The following is a 21,376-nucleotide window of genomic DNA, read 5'->3' on the forward strand; positions in this document are numbered from 1 at the left end:
AAACACCAAGAAGCCAACGGTCTCATAAAACCATTCTTGACCTAAATTCAGTCCTCTTAGTTTAACTTGTTAGCACCACTTGGCTATTCTAAAACTTGTGGTTCACTAAAACCCAGAGGTATTTTGCATATTTCTGTAAAGTTAAGACTCTCCATTATATTCCTTTTGAATTTAGACTAACTGCTGGACTTTAAATTTATTCTTGTTACATTACAAAGTATTAATTCCCACCTAGTAAGATTTTTGAACTCTTATTTTGCCATTTGAAATATTACACATTTTTTCTAGCTCTCAGCTATCCTTTCCATTATACAAGTTAAAAATCAAAATACTAGGGTGCCTGGGTGGCTCAGTTGGTTAAGCAACTGCCTTCGGCTCAGGTCATGATCCTGGAGTCCCGGGATCGAGTCCCGCATCGGGCTCCCTGCTCGGCAGGGAGTCTGCTTCTCCCCCTGACCCTCGCCCCTCTCATGCTCTCTCTATCTCATATTCTCTCTCTCAAATAAATAAATAAAATCTTTTAAAAAAATCAAAATTTTAAACAGGACAGGGTAAAGGGCAAAATGTTGTGACAAAATCTAAGCACTTAAATATATGAAATAAAAATATTAAATCTCCTTTAAATTACGCGTCAAAAATTAAAATTCGAAATACATTTCATGATGTGAATTTTGAGGTGAATTTGCTCCCTGTCTACAAAAGGATGAAAGTACAATAGGATTAAGGGATATACACAATTGCCAACCTGAGCAAATTAATTTTTAAAAAACCTTACTATTTCTGACCACAGAAAAGCTGAAGGACAAGGGTATGCCAACATCCTTATGGAAAGCATTTATTGTGCCATGCAAGGAAATTTAAGACCCATTATTCTGCAACTCTTCCCATCTAATAGCCTTACTTAGACTTTCACTTGCCTAGATGCCCACACTAATAATATGTAACTAAGTTTGATAATAGTCTGCTAAGAATGTCAAATGGTCCTGTAATACATATTTTAATATATGTAAAGACTTCTGGTCATACCTCTCAATTCAGTGATCTCAAAGAACCTTCAAAAGAGTGATACAAAAATCAACCAGCAAAAGAAAACTAATCTGCATCAGCAATTTAATGTTTTAGTTATATGTTTTGCAGATAAATATGCGTATGCATTTAGCCTTGAGAGATATATATAGAATTGTTTAACTGTGATGCTTTTAGCAGTAAATCTATGACCTATTTATTGCTGTAAATTCATTACCAAAGCTTTTCCTTTTCTCATGCCAAGCTAAAATATAAACCTTGCACCATTACAAATTCTAACTGCAGCCAAATATAGCCAATTATAATCAGTTGCAGTAAACCCTCACTTTGCATTAGGCATAATTAACCGTGTGATAAATAATCAGTATAATAACATTTAATGTGCTGCGATAGCATTTCTGAACTACTCATGAGAATTCTAAAAAATAAAGTATACTTCAATTCTAACCGTCAATGTTTTTAACCATTTCATGCTTGAAATGTCATAACTGTGCCTTGTTAGAGAAATTTAAGTATGCCGACCCCAAAATTAAAAATTGGATACGCACAGGGCAGCTGGGTGGCTCATTTGGTTAAGGGTCTGCCTTCGGCTCAGGTTGTGATCTCAGGGTCTTAGGATCGAACTGCATGTGGGGCTCCCCCTACCACCCCTCCCCTTGCTCGTGCTTTCTCTCAAATAAATAAGTAAATAAAATATTTTTAAAAAATTGGATACACGTAAGGACATCTTAATGTAAGTAGTAATTAAAAAAATTTCTCTTTCATCAAAATATTACGTATTTTAATAAACGTTTATTGTAAATTACATCCCTATAAATATAGCCACTTCCTAAATTTTTAAGAATTCCCAGAGTGGCCAAGGTTTTTCTTGACATATTAGAGGCTATAATTAATTAGGAAAACAATTTTAATTCATTCATTCGCATTTCAAGAAAGATCTCACACATGGTTCATTTCAATAATAATAATAGGAATAATAAGAAAGAGGAAGAGGAGGAAGAGAAGTAGGGGAAAGAGAAGGGGGAGGAGAAAGGAGAGGAGGAGAAGGAAGATCTCTGCTCTATCACTGTAAAGAATGATGTACATGTCTATTACATGGAAGAATGTTTTTATTCTAGCACATAACATTTAAGTCATTAAATGTTACATTTAATTATTTATCTGTTTCTTCCTCTTTGTCTCACAAAATGTTCGGCTGGTAATCTCTCTGGCTCAGTTCACTATTTCCATCTTTAAAGACTACTCTTAATTAAGTCTTAATTAACCAGATTGCTCTTTCATGTTATCTATGCAACCACTTTGTGTTCAATAACCCAAAATTGGTAAAGAAGATACTCTGAGGATCGTTTTCACTTTGTGTCTGCAACATTTGCAAAGATATTTACAGGATAGTTAGGAGATTCTCTTTCCGTCTTTAGTAGGCTGTTAAACTGTTAACCCAATAATGCAAATTGTTGCCCTCACAAAGAAACCCAAGTTACCAGAGCATGGTCAATGCAGGATTCTACTGGAAGAGCTGCTAGAGTTAGAGTTATCCATTCACATTCCCTCATCATTATGAACAAATGTGGATGGAATTTTGGATGATTAATATGAAATAACAGAGTGAAGTCAACAAGCTTCTCATGAAGTTTAGCCTGTAACCTGGTAGTGCTTGCACATGGTTCGAACGGACTCACCTACTTGTCCACAAAGAATAAAGCAGGGGTCATTGAGAAGTTTCTTTCTTCTCCACATACAACAAAGGAGAGTGTGGATCTAGCCAAAGGATCCTACTCTCATTCCTAGTTTACCACTTATAAATGATAATGGCTGATATGAAAAGAAAGAAAACAATTAAGAAAAGTATGTGAAAGTACTATTAAACATTTTTACTCTCAAAGAAATAGCACATAACTCTTGAATTCACAAGAATATTAAAATCAGAAGGGGATGAGAAGGGAAATGAAAGGTACTGTGAGAAAAGACTCCTCATCTGATGTCTTTACGACAGTCCTCCAAACACTCACTTCTGCTAGAAACGCAGGAACATAGGTCATTTATTTATTGTGACCGCGCCCTGTGCTAGAGATACACACTTGAATGATATATGGTCTCTGCTTTCAAAAGATTCATATTTTAATTAGGGAAACAAAGCAAATAAAAGATAATTACAGGGCAGTGTGATAACTGCTAGAGGTATGCCATGGAGGAAGTGATGGTTAGAAGGCAAGAAGCAATAGTCAGATTAAAAGTGGAGTAAGGTGTTCTGCACTGAGAGAAAAGCATATGCAAGCACACTGCAGCATGTGCCTGATAGCCTGACCCACCCGGGAATACAGCAGATCGTTTCATAAGACAAGAGTGCTGCAAGTCTGTGACCGCGTGATAGGACATGTTGTGGGGAGAAAGGCAGCGGGTGAAGTTACAGGTGTGCAAACCCTTTGGGGACCTCCAAATGGCGATCCTACTATTTCTCTTCTGTCCATCACTCCATTCCTACTCTCCCTTCTCTCCTTACATTCCCAGCTTAGATACCATGAGTCATCATTATAATCACTGGTTACAAATACCCTCTGGGGCACCTGGGTAGCTCAGTCCATTAAGGGTCAGACTCTTGATTTTGCCTCAGGTCATGATCTCAGGGTCATGAGATTGAGTCCCGCATTGGGCTCCATGCTCAGCTTGGAGTCCACTTGAGATTCTCTCTCTCCGTCTGCCTCTGCTCCCCCCCCCACCCCTGCTCTCTTTTTCTCTCTCACTCTAATAAATAAATAAAATATTAAAACACACACACACAAATACTCTCCAATGCTTTGCCCCTTTCTTCTTGTGCCATGTTTCCACAGCAAAACCCAAACCCTGGTTCACCCCAATCTTACACCTACTCCATGGCTCACCACAGCAGCAGCTGAATCTTAGCTGGAGGAAAATAACCCAAACACACACAATTTTAACAATTATAACCAAGCAGACTTGCCTCCCACGGAGACATTTAGCTTTTCCCAGATTACCTTGCTCTTCTCCTCAAAACCTATTTCACACCTTCTTTCTTTCCAAGCATCGATCGCTGCCTCCTTACCTACCTCCCTTTTGCCGTGATAAAATAATATGAGTCAAAAGGGAATGACGTCCTTTCCCACGTCCCATTTTTACAAGCTTACATACATCTGTGTCTATAATCTGTCTGCTCTCTCATAAAAATGGATAAACAATAACTTCTCCTCTCTAAAGCCAGGCCTTCCACTTGTACTCTGGATGCATCCTCTTCTGCCTACACCAGCTTGTGGAAACCAGCCTCTCCACCCCCTCCTCTTATCAATTTTTCCTTTGTATTTCCTTCCCATCTGAGCTCAAACATGCTATATGTCCTGTCTTTAAACCACTCTTCTTCAACCCCATGCCCCGCTCTAGCTGCTATATTATCTTATATATAAGACAATATTTCTATCATCTGTATTTCTTATTATGGTAAAACCCCTTGAATGTATTATTTATCTGTGTGCTCTCCACTTCCTTACCTCTCATCCTCTGACCCACTTTAAGCAGTCTTTCCTCTCTATCATTCTACTGAAGCTGCTCTTGTCAAGGTCTCCAACCATCTCCATTTTGAGAAAAAAAAAATCAAACAAGACAGAAAGCTACAGTCTTTGTATGATCCAACCTCGGAAGTCACATCCCATTACTTCTCTGCCATATTCTATTCATTACAGCGAGTCAGTGAATCCAGCTCAATTCCAGGGGTGGTGATTACTTGAGTGTGAATGTCAGAAGGTGAGGATCAATGATGGCTAGCTCAGAGGCTGCCTACCATTCCACATTCTCTCCCCAAACCTCAAGATTCAAAAATCTCTTGGGCTTGAGGCTGTGTGAGCACCCACGTGCAGGGTTTTGCTTGTCATGTCCTCTACTATGATGCTGCTTCTGCTCAGTAACACTGGGGAGTGGAAGGGAGGGCAGCAATAGCAAATATTCTTAACCCTGTTCTTACACTCATCCACTGCTGGCACCCAGGGTGGGCACCCCACGCCTTCTGTAGGCTCAACATTCCTCTGGTGGTATGTGCATGTACATCCTCTGAGGGATTTCAAGACCTTTGCTCCGCAACACTTAAACAGGCCTTTCTAATGGATGTCCACACCTCTAGTCAATGTGGTAATGCCATGCTCTCCCAGGTCAACCCTAAGCTATAATGCATGAGGGCCAGAGGCTCCTTGTGTGAAGAGAATAACTCTTCTTACTGCATTAGAGACTCCTTGCCTCTTCTCCCCAATTCTGGTAGCACATGGAAGGCAGTGATGTGGTCAATGCTAAAAAAGATCGAATTTTGCAGCGGAAACACTTGAGATCTACTCTCTTAGCAAATTGCAAGTATACAATACAGTATTGTTAAATATAATCACCATGTGGTACATTAGGTCTCCAGAAATTATTCATCTTATAACTGAAAGTTTGTGCCCTTTGACCCACCTTTCCTCATCTTCCCCACACCCCAGCCCCTGGTAACCACCATTCTACTCTCTGTTATTATGAGTCTGATATATATCAAAACATCAGGTGTACATCTTAAATATATATAATTTTTATTTGTCAATCATATCTCAATAAAGGTGGAAGCAGATAAAATCTTTAATGAGAGCAGGAGAGAGAGAAAGAGAGATCACATTCCAGGAATACAATGACTACAACTTTTCAAGAGAAGATATAGTTGGAAAACATTGCATTTTGCATTCACACTATAAAATCCTGAAAAATAAATTTAATATGACTAGAAAATGAAGGACTGTTGACATTTTACCACACGCTCTGGATAAGACTTGCATTTGTGGTTATCATCAGCAAAGCACAGTAACAACTTTAATAGAGTCGTTGGAACCCAGTATTCACAGAGGACGATGCAGAAACATAAGCAGTGATATAACCAGGACTAAATAAATGGTATGAGGGGAACTGCAGGCAAAGGCAAGAAGACATATTTTATTTTACTCCAGGCAGGATCCTAACACCCATGGCATTTTGAGCAATAACAGTATTGCTACCTTTTTCTCATGGTAAATGTAATAGGCTGAACAGCATACCTCAAAAAGTCCCATCCACCCAGAACCTCAGAATGTGACCTTATTTGGAAATAGGGTCTTTGGCAATGTAATTAGTTAAGTCAAGTTATGGTCACACTGAATTAGGGTCAGCCCTACATCCAGGGACTGATATCGTTTTAAGAGGAGAGGACAAATGGAGATACACAAAAAACAAAAAAAAACACAAACAAACAAAAACAGCAATAACAACAACAAGAACAACAAAATACCAGATACACACGGAAGTAGAGATTGAAGTGATGCATTTACTGCAAGCCAAGGAACACTTAAGGACTTCTAGGAGCCACCAAAAGCTAGGAAAAGCCACAAGAAGCTGGGAAGAAGAGTCTTCTCTAAAGTCTTCAGAGGAGAACGGCCCTGTCAACACCTTGATTTCAGGCTTCTAGCTCTAGAGCTGTGAGAGATAGATGTCTGTTGCATTAAACTCCCCAGTTTGTGGTAATTTGTTATAGCAGCCCTAGGAATTTAATACAGTAGGAGGCAGAAAATTAACCAAGATGGCATACTTGACAATAAAGAAAATAAAGTGATGGTTCCCGAACCTGAACAAGAAGAGATGGTACCTTAACACCGTAGAAGAATCTACGAATTACTGGACAATAAACAAAGAAATAACTACCTCTTCTCTACTCATTATCCTAAATCCTCATCAGTAAGTCACTATAACTCTTATAGACCCATGAATTATAATAAATTTTTCGACTAAGCTGTTGCTATAGACAAGGACACCACAAAAATATTTGTCCAGGGCCTTACATACCCTAGATGTGGCCCTGCTACTATTTACCTATATATCATTCTTGGTTCCTCTTTTTTTTTCTCATACCATATGTACTAGTTTGCCTAAGATAGTCCCAGATTGTACCTGTCCTGGCATAATTATTAAAAGTGCTCCCTTTTCTTCTCAAAAGGATCCCACTTTGATTGATAAAATCACAGGTCTTTCCAATTATACCATCAGCTAGTCTTAAAGGCCTGATGTTTAAAAAAAAAAAAAAGAATTCCTATTTGACCACTCCCCACCATCTTTCAATGCACTTTTATAATAGCAAACAAACTGTTCTCCTTGCTTCTATTCTTGTCCCCCCACCCCCACCCCCACCCCCACCCCCCACATCCACAATTTATTCTCTACAGATGCTGTCAGGGTGATTTTCTTAAAATGTAAATCAGCATATGTCACTCTGCTAAATAGATAAAAAAAAAAATACAAATAAACAGAACAAAGCTCTACAATTGCTTCCTATCACACACAGAATAAAATTAAAAAACAGGAATACTTGACCCCCAATTTGTCTCATGGCTCCCGCCTTCTCCTCGCCGTTCAGGTATGCACTCAGAAACCACATCCTCAGAGAGCCCTTCCCTGACTGCCCCCATCTGAATAGTGTCCTTCCAACCCTGTCACCCTTTAGTTCAAAATTTTCTGTTTTCTCTATAACACTTAACACTACTGAAGTTGTGCTATATCTTGTATGATGATTTTATTTTATTCTAGTCTGTCCCCCCACCATTAGAATGTAAGCTTGATGAGGGCACGGACTTTTTCACGACTGTGATTACAATACCTAGAAAAATGTCCAGAACACAGGACTCAGTAAATATTTACTGCACAGCTTAGAGTAACTGCTTTATGCTCTCTCGTGAAAGATGTATATTTACAGAGCTATGGAAACAAAGTTGAGAAGCAACAAATTCCAAGGGCCATGATCAAATGCAACCTGTATGTGGATTCTAGATTAATGTTCCTGAAACACAAGTATACTCCTATCACTCCACTATTCAAAAATCTTTAGCATCTTTATATTATAGATAAATTCCAAACTCACTAGCCGAGCATTCAAAGTTATCTTTGGTCTGCCCCTATTTAATTCTCTCCAAGTCCATGTTTTCAACTCTGATTTGTGTACTCCATTTAAAAATTTTCAGTTTCATTCTCATATTTTATCATCCCTCTAGAATGTCTTCGTCCATCTCTTGCCTTCCCCACAAATTTCTTTCCACATATATAGTCCTAATTTGTCCCTCGAGGTGAAGGTCAAGTTTCCTGCTGCTCTACTGTGTGTTCACAGATATTTCCAGAGCTTCCTCGGCCTTCTCAGCAAGGGTGGTTTCTTATCATCTGTATCATTCATCTGGTGTTTGGCAATTTTTTGTGTGAACTGTTACTTTTTACGTCTCATGAGATTTCTGCTCAACTAAATATAGAATAATTGGGAAACAAATACTTACAACCTTTGTGTCAGCCATAGAATTGAGGCTATAATAAATACCCAGTAAGTTATTACTGATTGACTAATAAGTAGACACATGTACCATATGTAAATGGTGCTCTCTCTGACTCATTATACTGGGGAATAAGTTCATCTACGGAGGGCTGCCTTTGAGTCACGCTGACGTATATCTTAATTGGTTTAAGAAGAATGAAATTCAATTGGAAATATACTTTTCTTGAGATGAAGAGACTAAGACACAAAAGGACTCTTTTCTCAAATAAAAAATATAAATACATAATATTAGGATTTGGGATTATTATCATTAGGATAAATGACAGAAAAAATGGAGAACATTCCTTCTCAGACCTCTTTTCCCAAAAGACAAGAATAAAACTATGAACTTTTCTGGAAAGTTGTTCACCAGGCTATAAAATCTCACTTATAAATTCTCTTTTTTTCCTGTATTTAATTTTTAAGGTAAGTTTAAAACATCAAAATGTTGGTCCTCAGTCAACAACAACAACAACAAAACCCATTCCTTGACTCTGCGTGCTTGTTGAACTCTGACGATGGCATGAAGAACTCCTTTGAATTTTTCAGGTTGTGTTTCCATACCGAGAGCTCCTGCAATAGCTCTAGAGTCCTGTGAGCAGCTTCCTCAGAAGGAGAGCAGATGTGGCATTCATATGTTTCCCTGATGTTCACTTTCTTGAACTTGATTTCATTTACTCTTTTAACTCTTTTTTAAAGAATAGTGTTCTTGGCTTAAAATATTAGTTTTATTTTTGCATAAATTTGCACAAGGCATTAACTCAAAATATGTATAACAAAATCGAGTAAATTTATTAGTCAACCTGCAGTAATGGGGTTCAGGTTCAACATGGATGGTGTTACACATATAAAATGCCTATAATTTTAAAATTAATCACAACCTCGATCAAGAAGAGGTAAGAAATTGCTGAAGAGCACTGCTTAATATCCTATGAAAGAGCCCATCGAGTTATTTTCGTTTTACTAAATAACTCTATGGGAAACTGGCTGGCTCCCTATTTTCCACGCTACCAAAATTGAGCACAGTTCAAACTTTACCCCTTCTGTGAAGTCATTTTATTAATCTTGGCATCCTTAGAACCCAGCATGGTTTCTACAGCACAGGTAGATGACCACTTTTCTTTTTCATTTGAATTATTCAGTTTCCCTTTCTCTAGCCCATAAATCAGTTTTTTGTTGTTGTTCTTTATATTTTTTGTTTTTGCTCTAAGTGTGGTCTACTGATCTCCATCAGAATTGTCTGTAGAATCTAGACCAAAGCTACTGAGTCAGTTTCTGAAGATGGAATCTACAACTCTGAATTTTTAACAAGCTTCCTGAATCATTTTCATTCACATGAAATTTTGAGACCCAGTCCTACACACATGTCATATAACAGACACATTTCTTACTCAGAAAAGCAAACTAAGCAGCTGTTAGAAAGGATTTTTCTATTCGTCTTTTTATCAGTTTACTAAAAGGAATGATTGTTCACCCAGGGGAGGCCTATTTACTAGGTGGATGATGGAAAATGGTAATACCTTTTACAAAATCTGCTTTGCATTTGCCATTCATTGACAAGTGTGTCTTATGAGGAATCAAGACCCCTCATGTTCTCCGTAATCCTCCCACATTCCCATCTGGAAATGTAACATATTTAAGCCACATGAGTCCTTCCATCTTCAAGAGCCCCACCATTTGGAGATGATTGAAAATACACAAAGAAGAAAGTTCTAGAATGTCAAATATTTTAAAGTTGTAGAAATTAATAAAGTACTAAATATCACATTTTAACAAAATCCATGCACTAAATACATTATAGGGCAAAGACCTCCTACTCTCTTCATACTATAAGAAATTTCTCAAGTACAGTTGTCCTTATTGCTGCTTTTTTTTCCCCCATAGCTTTTCTTATAGACATTTTCTGCCCTAGTGCTAGAATGGTCTATGGAAAAGCTGGTTAAAAAGGCCTATCTCAGTAAGTAATTCTCATGTAGACAGATGTTGTGCTGGTTTTCTGCTTGCTTTGCTGTCAGTCATTAAAGTATCTGGAATTGCTAGGAGGCTAATCAGCAATTTTTTGACAAATATCAAGTAATTAAATGATTATAGCTCTAGCTAAGTTTTCAAAAAAAATTAATAAAAGCCCCTGTCAAGTAGCTGAACTCAGGCAGCCTTCTTTCTCAACTGCCCAGAAGTGTTTCTAATAATGTGAAAGCTTTTGCTGAGAGAAAAGCTCTTAATGATAAAATGTATAATGCACTAACAAGTACCCTCTAAATTAGAAAATAGAAAACAGTAAAAGAAGTATACTACCAAAGACTTGGGGCCAGAGAGAAATCAGTAGGCTATCTGATCATTTTTTTTCTGAGAAAAAAAAGGTCCTTTGTATTCAAAACCTGTACCCATGTTTGTCCCTTTGTGCTCTTTGAGTTGGTTTTCCAGTGATAGTGATCAGTTCATATTAATTTATCCACTCTCTCTCACTTGTTTCCCATCACTGTCAGTACAGGGCTTTATGTGCCACTGCCAAGATAATAGAAGTGAGTTTGAGCATAAAGCAATGACTGCTTGCATTCCATCCGACCATTATCATCACCATCATCATCGAATATGTAAAGATAAGTAGCAACAGCATTAAATATGTTGTTGAAAAATACAGTTTTTGTTACTGAATAATTGCAATAACAACAAAAAATACTGACACTCATTTAATCCTCATTTCAACTCTATGAGTGATATTATTTCCATTTTAAAGAGGAAATCTAAAGCACAAAAAAGTTACCTGTGTTGCCTAAGGTCATTTATGATGTGGTAAGTATCAGAGCCAGGATTCAAAACAGGCAGGCTAGCTTCAGAGCACACACTCTTCACCACTGTGTTATGATGCTATCAAGAAAAATAAATCAGCAATAAATTGAGAACTGGCACAGTATGTGCAAGGAGAAGGTGAATTCTATTACGAAAATTTTGAGTTTGAGGTGCCTTTGGGGACACCCATATGGGATAATGAGTCTTGAAATCTAAAGAGAGGTTTGAGTAGAGGTACAGATTTTAAGAATTTTCAAAAGATTTGTGGCAGATAGAGCGTTGGGCATTGATGAAACTGTTCAAAGAAAATGAGTTCTTTGAAAAGAAAAGATGTCAAGGACAAAGGGAAACAGCACATGCCAAAAGGAGACAGAGGAAAGACAGCCCACAAAAAAAAACAGAAATTAAATCACAAAACAGTAGATCTATGGTTAAAAAATAGGAGGAGGAAGTGTTGACCAATCTATAGTGTTAGGTGAAAGAAAACCAGAAAATATTCACTAGATTTAAAATTTAAATTAAAATTTAAAACTTAGTGAAAAACTTTCAATATAAGGGTGATAGTCAAAGTCAAATTACATGGATCCAGATATGAACAAGTGAGGAAATAGAGACAGAAAACAGATTTTTTTTCTTTAGGGTGGTAACTAAAAGCGGATGAAGTGTCAGTGGAGAAGGGTTGTGTTAGTTTGCTTGTTTCCTTGCTTGCTTTGGAGGGTGGGAGTTGGGGCTGAGGGACAGAGAGAGAAAAAAGTGGTGTGAAAGACACTTGAGCTTGTGAAAAAAAAAAATGAAAATCCAGACACAGGAAAGAAAGGAGATAACTGATGAATATTGGAGGAGGTAGCACACAGATTAAGGAATCAGAATCAGATCGAAGTGGAGACACCTCCTTCTCAAGAATGTTTATTTGCCAATTTAGTAAACAGAAACAGATGGTGGAATTTCCACCCACCCTAAACTTACGATATTACCCAACTCAGAAACAAAAGATTCCTTGAATTTTGGAGGTTGAAGGGAACTCAGAACAATGTCCTCAAAATGGTAGTCCACAAACCATGAACATCAGAATGGGATGAGAAAAGCCCTTTTTATGCGGATTCCTTAGGAGCTAACTTAAAAACAAGAAGGAGCCTACCTCAGGCCCTCTGGTGCCTCCCTGTTACAGGATCTGTCACTGTGCTACCATGATTCATTTACATGTCTGTTTCTTCTGCTAGACTTTGAAATCCTCAAGACAGGTCTGGGTCTGACTCACATTTATACCTTTAGTGACCAGCCAAGCACAATCAGTGCGGAATAGGTAAAGAATGAATAAATCAACCCAAGCTTCAAACAACAGCAACAACAACAAAACAAAACAAAAAAAATAAGGAGAGCCCAGAAAGCAGCACTGAGTCTTCCTCAACCAAAGCAGAGCCCCCTGTCCTGACCTATGCAGCTTTCTCTTCCTAGTTCACTCAAAGGAGAGTCCTCCTATAGCACCATTTGAAAGCAATGCTTTAGCACAAGCCATTCATTTTCCAGACGAGGAACCTAGGGAACTGAGAAGACAAGTGACTAGTCCAAAATGCCAGGGCTACTCTGTCACTAGAACATAGGCCTTGGTTCATTATTAATAATAAACCAGTTAATTTATCAATTCCCCCAAACTTAAACATTTATACTATTTGCAATTAATCCAAATAATGTTGACCTCAACCTCACCCTTTGCTCAGCATGGTATCCTACACCTTTATTCAAGAAAAATCAAGAAACCATCTATCTGTGGCTTCTTATGTGTTTGCTTAGCAGAAATGCATTGAGAAGTATCTATTCCAATAAACTCTGAAACTCATAAACAAGAAAGAACCTCAAGAAACTGACTGAATGCACTGTGTTCTGCCACATCAATGTCCTATTTGAGCCAGATGATTTGCTATTTCTCTTGTAATAAAAAGAAAGTCTATAACTACCCTTGGGAAATAATCCTGTGTTTTCTCACTTTTGCTATAAGCAATCAAATGAAACAAAATAAAAACTTCCATGCTCTAACTTCAGGATTTAGGGAGAGAACCATCAAAATTACCTTAGGAAAATTTTGTAAAATACACATTCCCTTGCTCTAACCAAGATAATCTGGATAAATTATTATTAACCCCAAGGCAGTTTATATACAAAGAAAGAAAGAAGTGAAAACTAAATGAATGTTAAACATATATACCAAGCCAAAAGTCAGAATAACAAGGCTAAAGTACCTGTAATAATATCAGATAAGTGAGACTTTGAAGCAAAGAGTATTATCAGAGATAATAAAAATAATAAAGATACAAAAATCATAAACCTATGTAAACCTAAAATTGCAGAATTGAAGGGAGAAATATAGACTTCTACAATCAAATTTTGAGATGTTAACACCCATCCCCATCTCAGCAATTTTGATAAAACAGCTAGATACAAACTCAATAAAAACATAAGTGATCTGAAAAACACCAAGAACCACCATGACATAATTTATGTTAACAGAATCAGCAAATGCAGAATGTATATTATTTTCAAGTGTACATGTACATGATACATTCACCAAGATAGAGCACAGAACCATAAAATAGTTCTCAATAAATTAAAAAAGGACTGAAATCTGACAGAGCATGTTCTCTGACCACAATAGAATAAACATGGAGATTAACAACAATGAAAAACATAAATATTATTTCAATATTTATATGACCTTGGGATAAGCAAAATTTTCTTAGAACACAAAGAACTCAAACCATAACAAAATTGATAAATTGGGCTTTTTCAAAATTAAAATTTTGAAATTCTTCAAAAGACGCCATTAAGAGAAGGAAAAGGTAAAATGTCAACTGGGAGAAAAATTTTTTGACACATACATAAGACAAAGGACTTGGATCCAGAATACTGGATCCAGAATATCTAAAGAACTTTTCTAATTCAATAATAAGAAAAAAACCCAACTTAAAAAGTAGACAAAAGATGTGAACAGACACTTCAAAAAAAAAGATATATGAATAAAGCACATGAAAAGATGCTCAACATCACTAATCACTAGGGAAATGCAATTTGAAACTACAGTAAGATACAAAGTACATATCCATTAGAGTGACTAAATTTTTTAAATAATCTTGCTAACTTTTGGCAAGATATAGAACAACCGGAATTCTCACACACTGCTGGTAGGGATATAGAATAGTACAGCCACTTTGGAAAACAATTGGCAGTTTTAAAAAATTTAGAAGTTACTTTCCATACAATCTAGCCATTCTACTGCTCGGTATTTATACAAGAGAATCCAAGACATAAAAACTTGTACATGAATGCTCACAACAAACAGCTTTATCTTTAACAGAAACTAGAAACAACCCAAATGTCCATTAACAGGTGAATGGATAAGTTGTGGTATATTCATACAGTGGAACACTAAGTCATTGATATACACAACTACATGGCTGGACATCAAAATTATTATATAAAAGAAGCCAAAAGAGAGAGAGAGAGGAAGAGAGAGAGAGTATACACTTTATGATTGAATTCATGTAAATTTCTAGATGCAAAATGCTTTGTATCAAGATTTTAGTGATGATTTCATGGGGACAACCATATGTTGAAATTGATCCAATACACATTTTAAACTTATATTTAAACACATTTTATTGTACTGATTCATACCTCAATAAAGATATAAGAAATTTAAAAAATAATCCAGCATTGGGAGAGAGTGGGCTGACTACAGAAGAAATAAGATTAGCCAGAGGTTGATAATTATTGAAGTTAGGAAATAGGTGTAAGTACAGGGAATTCATTAGAGTACTATCTTTACTTCTGCATTTGCTTGAAATTTTGCTTAAACAAATGTTTCAAAATCTCTGAATAAAGCCTATTAAAAATGCAGTCTTGATTCCCTGTAAAATCTGTAGAGAGAAGTTAATTTTCTGGCCGTAGTAGTTGCTTAGCATTCTAGCCTCCATTTTGCTGACCATACTACAACATGGCTTATATATGTTAATTAATATTTTGTTATGATTTTGTAAATGAATCAGTCCAAAGCACAGTGACAGTGGGGGAGGGAGGGTTGTGATCAAGAATAATCTTTGAAGATTATTTGTGATTATAAATTAGGGTTATTAAGAAAAGAAAATCCAAAACTTGGAAATAGCAAATGGATGACCATATTTTCTTTCAATGTCACGGTGGAACTTGTCTAACAAACATAGCCAGGATTTATTTAATTCTCTAGGGTATGTATTTTTGTTTGACTTACTATTTACTATTGATTAGAATATTTTATAATTCGGTGGAGAAATGTTAACTTGTAGAGAACTTACAATGATGCAAATGGTTCTTGTCCAATTACAACAAAGTTTGTCTAGTCGAGATTTTAATCTACTAAAGATGCAAATGACTCCTGCCTAGTTAAAAAAGAAAAAGATAACCCCAAATATTATACTTTTTTTAATTTTTATTTTTTTAATTATGTTCAGTTAGCCAGCATATAGTACATCATTAGTTTTTGATGTAATATTCAACAATTCATTAGTTGCCTATAACACTCAGTGCTCATCACCACATGTATTACACTTTTTCTTCAGGACATCAACTGGGTTTGTACTTAACTTGTCAATACTTTACTCAGTATTCATTCTTTCAGTGACTACAAATATTTTTCTCTACTGTATTCCCTGAATCAGATTTACCATACCTTTTGCACTCTCATTAAAAAGTTAGATATGATAACCAACATATGGAAACAACCCAAGTGTTCACCTATGGATGACTGGATAAAGAAAATGCAGTGTGTGTGTGTGTGTGTGTGTGTGTGTGTGTGTGTACATACAATGGAATAAAAAACCAAAATGAGATCTTGCCATTTGTGACAACATGGATGGAACCTTGAGGGCATTATGCTAAGTGAAACAAGTCCAACAGAGAAAGACAAATCCCATAGATCTCACTTATATGTAGAATCTAAAAAAAAAAAAAAAGCTTCATAGGTAACAAGAGCAGATTAGTGATTGCCAGCGGCATGGTTGGGGGGATAGGGGCATGAAAGGAGTCAAAAGGTACAAACTTCCAGTTATAAAATAAATACATCATGGGAATTTTTTAAAAGTTAAATCTTTATGTGCTCATTTCTACAAAATAGTCTAAACATGCCCAAATCCTGCCTTGTATCAGGCACATTATCTCTCCATAAAAATCTTATAGAGATAGAAGCAAAGGGGACACTATTATTTTTGGCTCATCTTGTGCCTGAAACTCAAGTGTAGAACCCTATAGTAAATTGGGCTTAAGGCCTAAGGAAAATCTTCTTCCTTCACCTAACCCCAAATCTCAATTTTATTATTAGGCAGCTACCCCAGCTCTTACAAATGAAGAGAGTAAGGTGGCCAAACTTGCCTTTTGAATCAGCTTGCCACCGGGAAAAAAGGAGAAGGAAGGGCCACACTCATGGGTGACCTTTTAGCAAATACTTACTCTTTGGTAAATGTGGCTTAATCAGAATTCTGAAATCTGTGAAATTAACCACAATGTGGTAGCAAGAAGGATGAGAAGCAGCAGCAAGGGGGCTTGAGTTAGCTAATCCCCTAGATCCCTAACACCGACTAGCTAGACTGATGGGACCAAGTCCTGGGAAAGGTTACAATCCAGTTGGACACGCCAGACTTTCTGCTTCTGTAAAGTAGAAGAGCTGTCCGTACAGAAGTTCTAGGTTAGAGCGATGCAAGGTTACTGTGGCCTGGAGTGTTCAGACTGAAATGTGATGGGTGGAATGTAAGGGGCTTCTTGGTGTTTTCTTTGTTTTTCTCTCCTTCTTAGTTTTAGGAAAGAAGTAAATGCAGGAATTTATAAAATAACTCTGGAGAGAGGAAAGGTAGAGGGTCTCTCCTGGGATACCAATTCTAGTTCCCAAGAGTGTAGATATAGGAATAATGGTGTTAATACACATTACATGTATATTTGAATAAAACATGAAAAGGCGATGAGCGGGGAGGGGACAGCACGCAGGAGGACCAGAGGCAGAAGGCTGAGTTCTAACACACACTGACAGCACCATGCAATCCCTGGGAGAGCGGAAGGCCTCGCCCCCAGCAGTCAGGCCCTCTCTGTAAGCATGCCCTCAGAGCACTGATGATGGATGGCTCTCTGGACATTCCAGTGCTTGAAGTTTAGCAAATCTGAACAGCCCTCTAGACATCAACAGTAACTCCCCAGATACTCATGTTTATCTTCTTCTAAAACAAATTGGACTGGAAGAATGAAAATAAAGGGAGATGTCATGGAGGATGTGTGTTTTTGGTTGGGGAGGAGAAAAAGACGGCGTTACAAGGGTTTGAAGCCCAGATGAAGCAAATGCTTCGCTCGATATTGTATGCAGGGCCCAGAACCAGCGGGGGAAAAGCCTGGAAGCCAGCCCTGGCCCAGCCCACTAGCTGTCTTGGAAGAGCCATCTAACCACCTTGCTCTTCCTTCCATATCTGTCAAATGAGTGGATTAAATCAAAAGAATTACCTCCTAGTTTCCTTCCAACTTTAAGGTATTGAATACTAAATATTATGAGTACCAGAAATTAAATTTAACAATAGATGGAAAGAATAGGAAAGGAGTTAGGGTTTAATTTTACCTAAATAAATCAGCAACAATTGCTGGATCCACCTCTTCTGAAAACCTTTAAGTTCTTTACTTTCTGAATAGAGACCAAGCTATAGGAGAGAATGGGGCTTACAATCATAGTCACAATGCCGGGGAAGAAATGTGGGGGGGTGGTAGGAAGCCCAACTCAATACGTGATCATTGTTTTATTAATGAGATGCTGCCTCCTGCAGTACAAGATCAACACAGCGCTTGAGCTGAAATGTTTCCTCAGGGCAAACCCGAACAACTGTTCTGTTTTAATAGCCTGGCTTTTTGGAGTTGTTGTTGTTGTTGGTTGGTTGGTTGTAGTTTTGTTTTGTTTTATTTAGGGTGGTGGAAAGAAAATAGGATATAAAGTTAAAATTTTCTAAAGTTTGCCAGCATCTTTCTGGAAATGTTTCCTGACTAAACTCAAGTCCCGCCAGAGCCTGTATTTGGTTCCCTCACACGCTCTCTTCTCGGGAGCCTGGTTTTCTTCTCTGTGCTTGGTGCCACCTGGTTTGCAGCTGAACAAAGAACAATCCTCTCCATTTTGCATTAGTCTTGCTTGAAGAGTTCATAAGAAAACAGTGATACCAAATGTGGCAGGCTCTTGAGAAAGTATAATTACACAGAAACAAATAGGGTATGTGTTAGCCTAAATATGTCTGGAGTGATTTATTATTTTTGTTGCAGTTCAATAAGTTTTTGTCTTTGATGTGGAGATTTTCATTGAGGAAAACGTATGGTAAATTCTAACAGTAAAATAAGCATTGTAAGAGCATGGACTCTGGAGCCAGGCTGCCTGGGTTTGAAACCCAGCCCCAGCCCTTCCTAGTTATGTGGTGTGGGTTAATTTGCTTCACCTCTTTGTGCTTCCATTTCCTCAGCTATCAAGTAGAGGTAACAGTAAGACTCGTCTCCCAAGTATCGCGGGAATTTGTCTTTGTAATGCCCTTAGAATAACAGCTGGCTCACAGTCAATGCTACATACGTACTTACTAGTTCGAACAAATATTTGTTAAATAAATAAGCTGGGGGAGGAGGAGGATCTGAATCCTTCCTTTCTCATATACTTTCCCTTTTATAACCACCATTCACGTCCCTCTCCTGCATCTTTCTCTTCCGCAACAATTAATCATCTTTTTCCTTTCCTTTTCTCAGATATGCTCTTTCTTGCGCTTCCAACACTATAGAGAAAATAAGAATCAAAGAATCATAGGGCAGGAAAGTACGTCTACTAGGTTTAGTCCTTTCATCTACAAGGAAAAGGAATTGAGACCCAGAGAGATTAATTACAGGTCTAGGGTCAAACAGCTAATGAAGGGTCACTTCTTACCAGATATTTAAAAAGTGCCTTCTCCCCTAAAGCACAGTTTTTCTGATACTGAGCCTCCCCATCACTTCCACCTCTCTAGACCCCTACCCTCCTTCTCCTCCTCCTCTTCCTTTTTCTTTCCCCTTCTTTTTCTCTCGCCCTAACCACACCTCACTCCAGTGGAAACTGAGTAACTTGCTCAAGCCTGTTCTTAATGACCTTTCTTATCTGGTTGCTTGAATTCCCTTTTGCTGGCATAAATAACATGCCCATAGTTCTGAAACAAAACCCAGCCAGGATTAGAATTTTTTACCTTTTTTAAAAAAAGAAGTGATATATGAACAAGTTAAGAAAACACAAAACTTCAATCACAGGTGATTTTGCATTTAAAGAATTAACTTTCTTTAAAAGAATGAAGGTACCTGAAATTGGTACTATTCTGGAGTTCCAATGTACAGGTATACACCACATACAATTAAAATGACACACATATTCAAGCCTCTGGAATCTTATTGGTTTCCATGCTGTGTTCTTTCAATCCTCTGGCCACTAGTCACTCAGCCATCAAGATATATACACCAACATAATTTAATTATTTATCATCATTTATTGAGTTAACTACTATCTGCAAAGAATCTGGTGACACATTAAACAAACAAACAAAAGAGCCTAGCAGTGTAGTTTATACTTTAGTGGGATAAACAGAAAAACCGGCAATTAAGTAAGTTTAAGTGTTAAAATGGAGTAGAACACATAAAAGTATCGGTCAACAGAGCCTCAGTCAAGAGTTAAATGTACAAAAGAAGACAGTCTAATCCAGTCAGGTTGGGTGACATATAAGTAATTAGTAAACAAATATGCATAATTACCAGTGAGATCACTGCTGCAAAGATGATGATCCCCAGGGTGCTATCATAGATGAGAAAAGGGAACAAAGAGAGGCTCATTTATTTGGCATATCTAGGAAGGTTTCTCTGAAGAAGTGGCCTGAGTTCACTGAAACCTGAAGAACGAGTTGAGTAAAAAGTGACCCAGGCAGTTTTTTTTCCGTCTGAGCTGCCGACATGCCATCCAGACTGAGGAAGGCCCGGAAACTTCGGGGCCACGTGAGCCACGGCCACGGCCGCATCGGCGAGCACCGGAAGCACCCAGGGGGCCGGGGTAATGCTGGTAGCATGCATCACCACAGGATCAACTTCGACAAATATCACCCAGGATACTTTGGAAAAGTTGGTATGAGACATTACCACTTAAAGAGGAACCAGAGCTTCTGCCCAACTGTCAACCTTGATAAACTGTGGACCTTGGTCAGTGAGCAGACACGGGTAAATGCTGCCAAAAACAAGACTGGAGCTGCTCCTATCATTGATGTGGAGCGATCGGGCTGCTACAAAGTTTTGGGGAAGGGAAAACTCCCAAAACAGCCTGTCATCGTGAAGGCCAAATTCTTCAGTAGAAGAGCAGAAGAGAAGATTAAGGGTGTCGGGGGTGCCTGCGTTCTAGTAGCTTGAAGCCACATTTGAGGGCGTTCATTAAATGCTAACAAGTGCTTTTCTCTTCTGGTCTGGGTGTAAATGCTTTAGCACCCCCTACCTCCTTACCTGTACATCAGAAATCCACCTAACAGATTCTAGGAGTAAGGGTATGAGGGCCTGAGACCCTCTGCCAACTCCCCTCAGAAAGTGTGAAAGACAGCACCAGCACTTAGAGGACTTGGCCCAATACCTAACTTGAACATTTTCATTTATAACGTGAGAATGATAGTACATGTAGTTGAAAGGCCAGTTTGCATTGTATATTCTGAATTTACAATGAGGGGGGAGAACACACTTTTTAACTGTAGTACAGGGCGCCTGGGTGGCTCAGTTGGTTAAGCGACTGCCTTCGGCTCAGATCATGATCCTGGAGTCCCGGGATCGAGTCGCACATCGGGCTCCCTGCTCAGCAGGAAGTCTGCTTCTCCTTCTGACCCTCTTCCCTCTCGTGCTATCTCTCATTCTCTCTCTCTCAAATAAATAAATAAAATCTTTAAAAAAAAAAAAAAAAGTGACCCAGGCAGAAGAATAGCATGAATGGAGTCCTGATTGAGTAGAGAGCTCAGTGCTACTGTGCTGAGGACTAAATGCGGGCCAGCTGTGCCTCCTGGCTGTGAGCAACAAGAGGTGGTGCAAGATGAGCCTGGCAGTAGAGACAGGAGCTGGAGCCTGCAGAGCCTCAAAGGCAATGTTAAGGGTCTGTATTTTATCCGAAGCAATGAGGAACCCTTGAAAGATGAAAAACAAGGA

General features: G+C 38.0%; 1 protein-coding gene across 1 annotated transcript; it reads left to right on the plus strand.

Annotated features, from left to right (window-relative positions):
* Nucleotides 1-20,143: 20,143 nt before the first annotated feature.
* On the plus strand, nucleotides 20,144-21,003 carry LOC112830078 (large ribosomal subunit protein uL15-like). Its single transcript, XM_073878022.1, has one exon. The coding sequence runs from the start codon at nucleotides 20,156-20,158 to the stop codon at nucleotides 20,600-20,602; it is 447 nt and encodes a 148-aa protein (XP_073734123.1). The 5' UTR covers nucleotides 20,144-20,155; the 3' UTR covers nucleotides 20,603-21,003.
* The last annotated feature ends 373 nt before the right edge of the window (nucleotides 21,004-21,376 follow it).

The sequence above is a fragment of the Callorhinus ursinus genome, unplaced genomic scaffold, assembly GCF_003265705.2.
Source record: "Callorhinus ursinus isolate GAN/ISIS: 27379988/994484 unplaced genomic scaffold, GSC_fseal_2.0 scaffold27, whole genome shotgun sequence".
In the NCBI taxonomy this organism is placed as follows: Eukaryota; Metazoa; Chordata; class Mammalia; order Carnivora; family Otariidae; genus Callorhinus; species Callorhinus ursinus.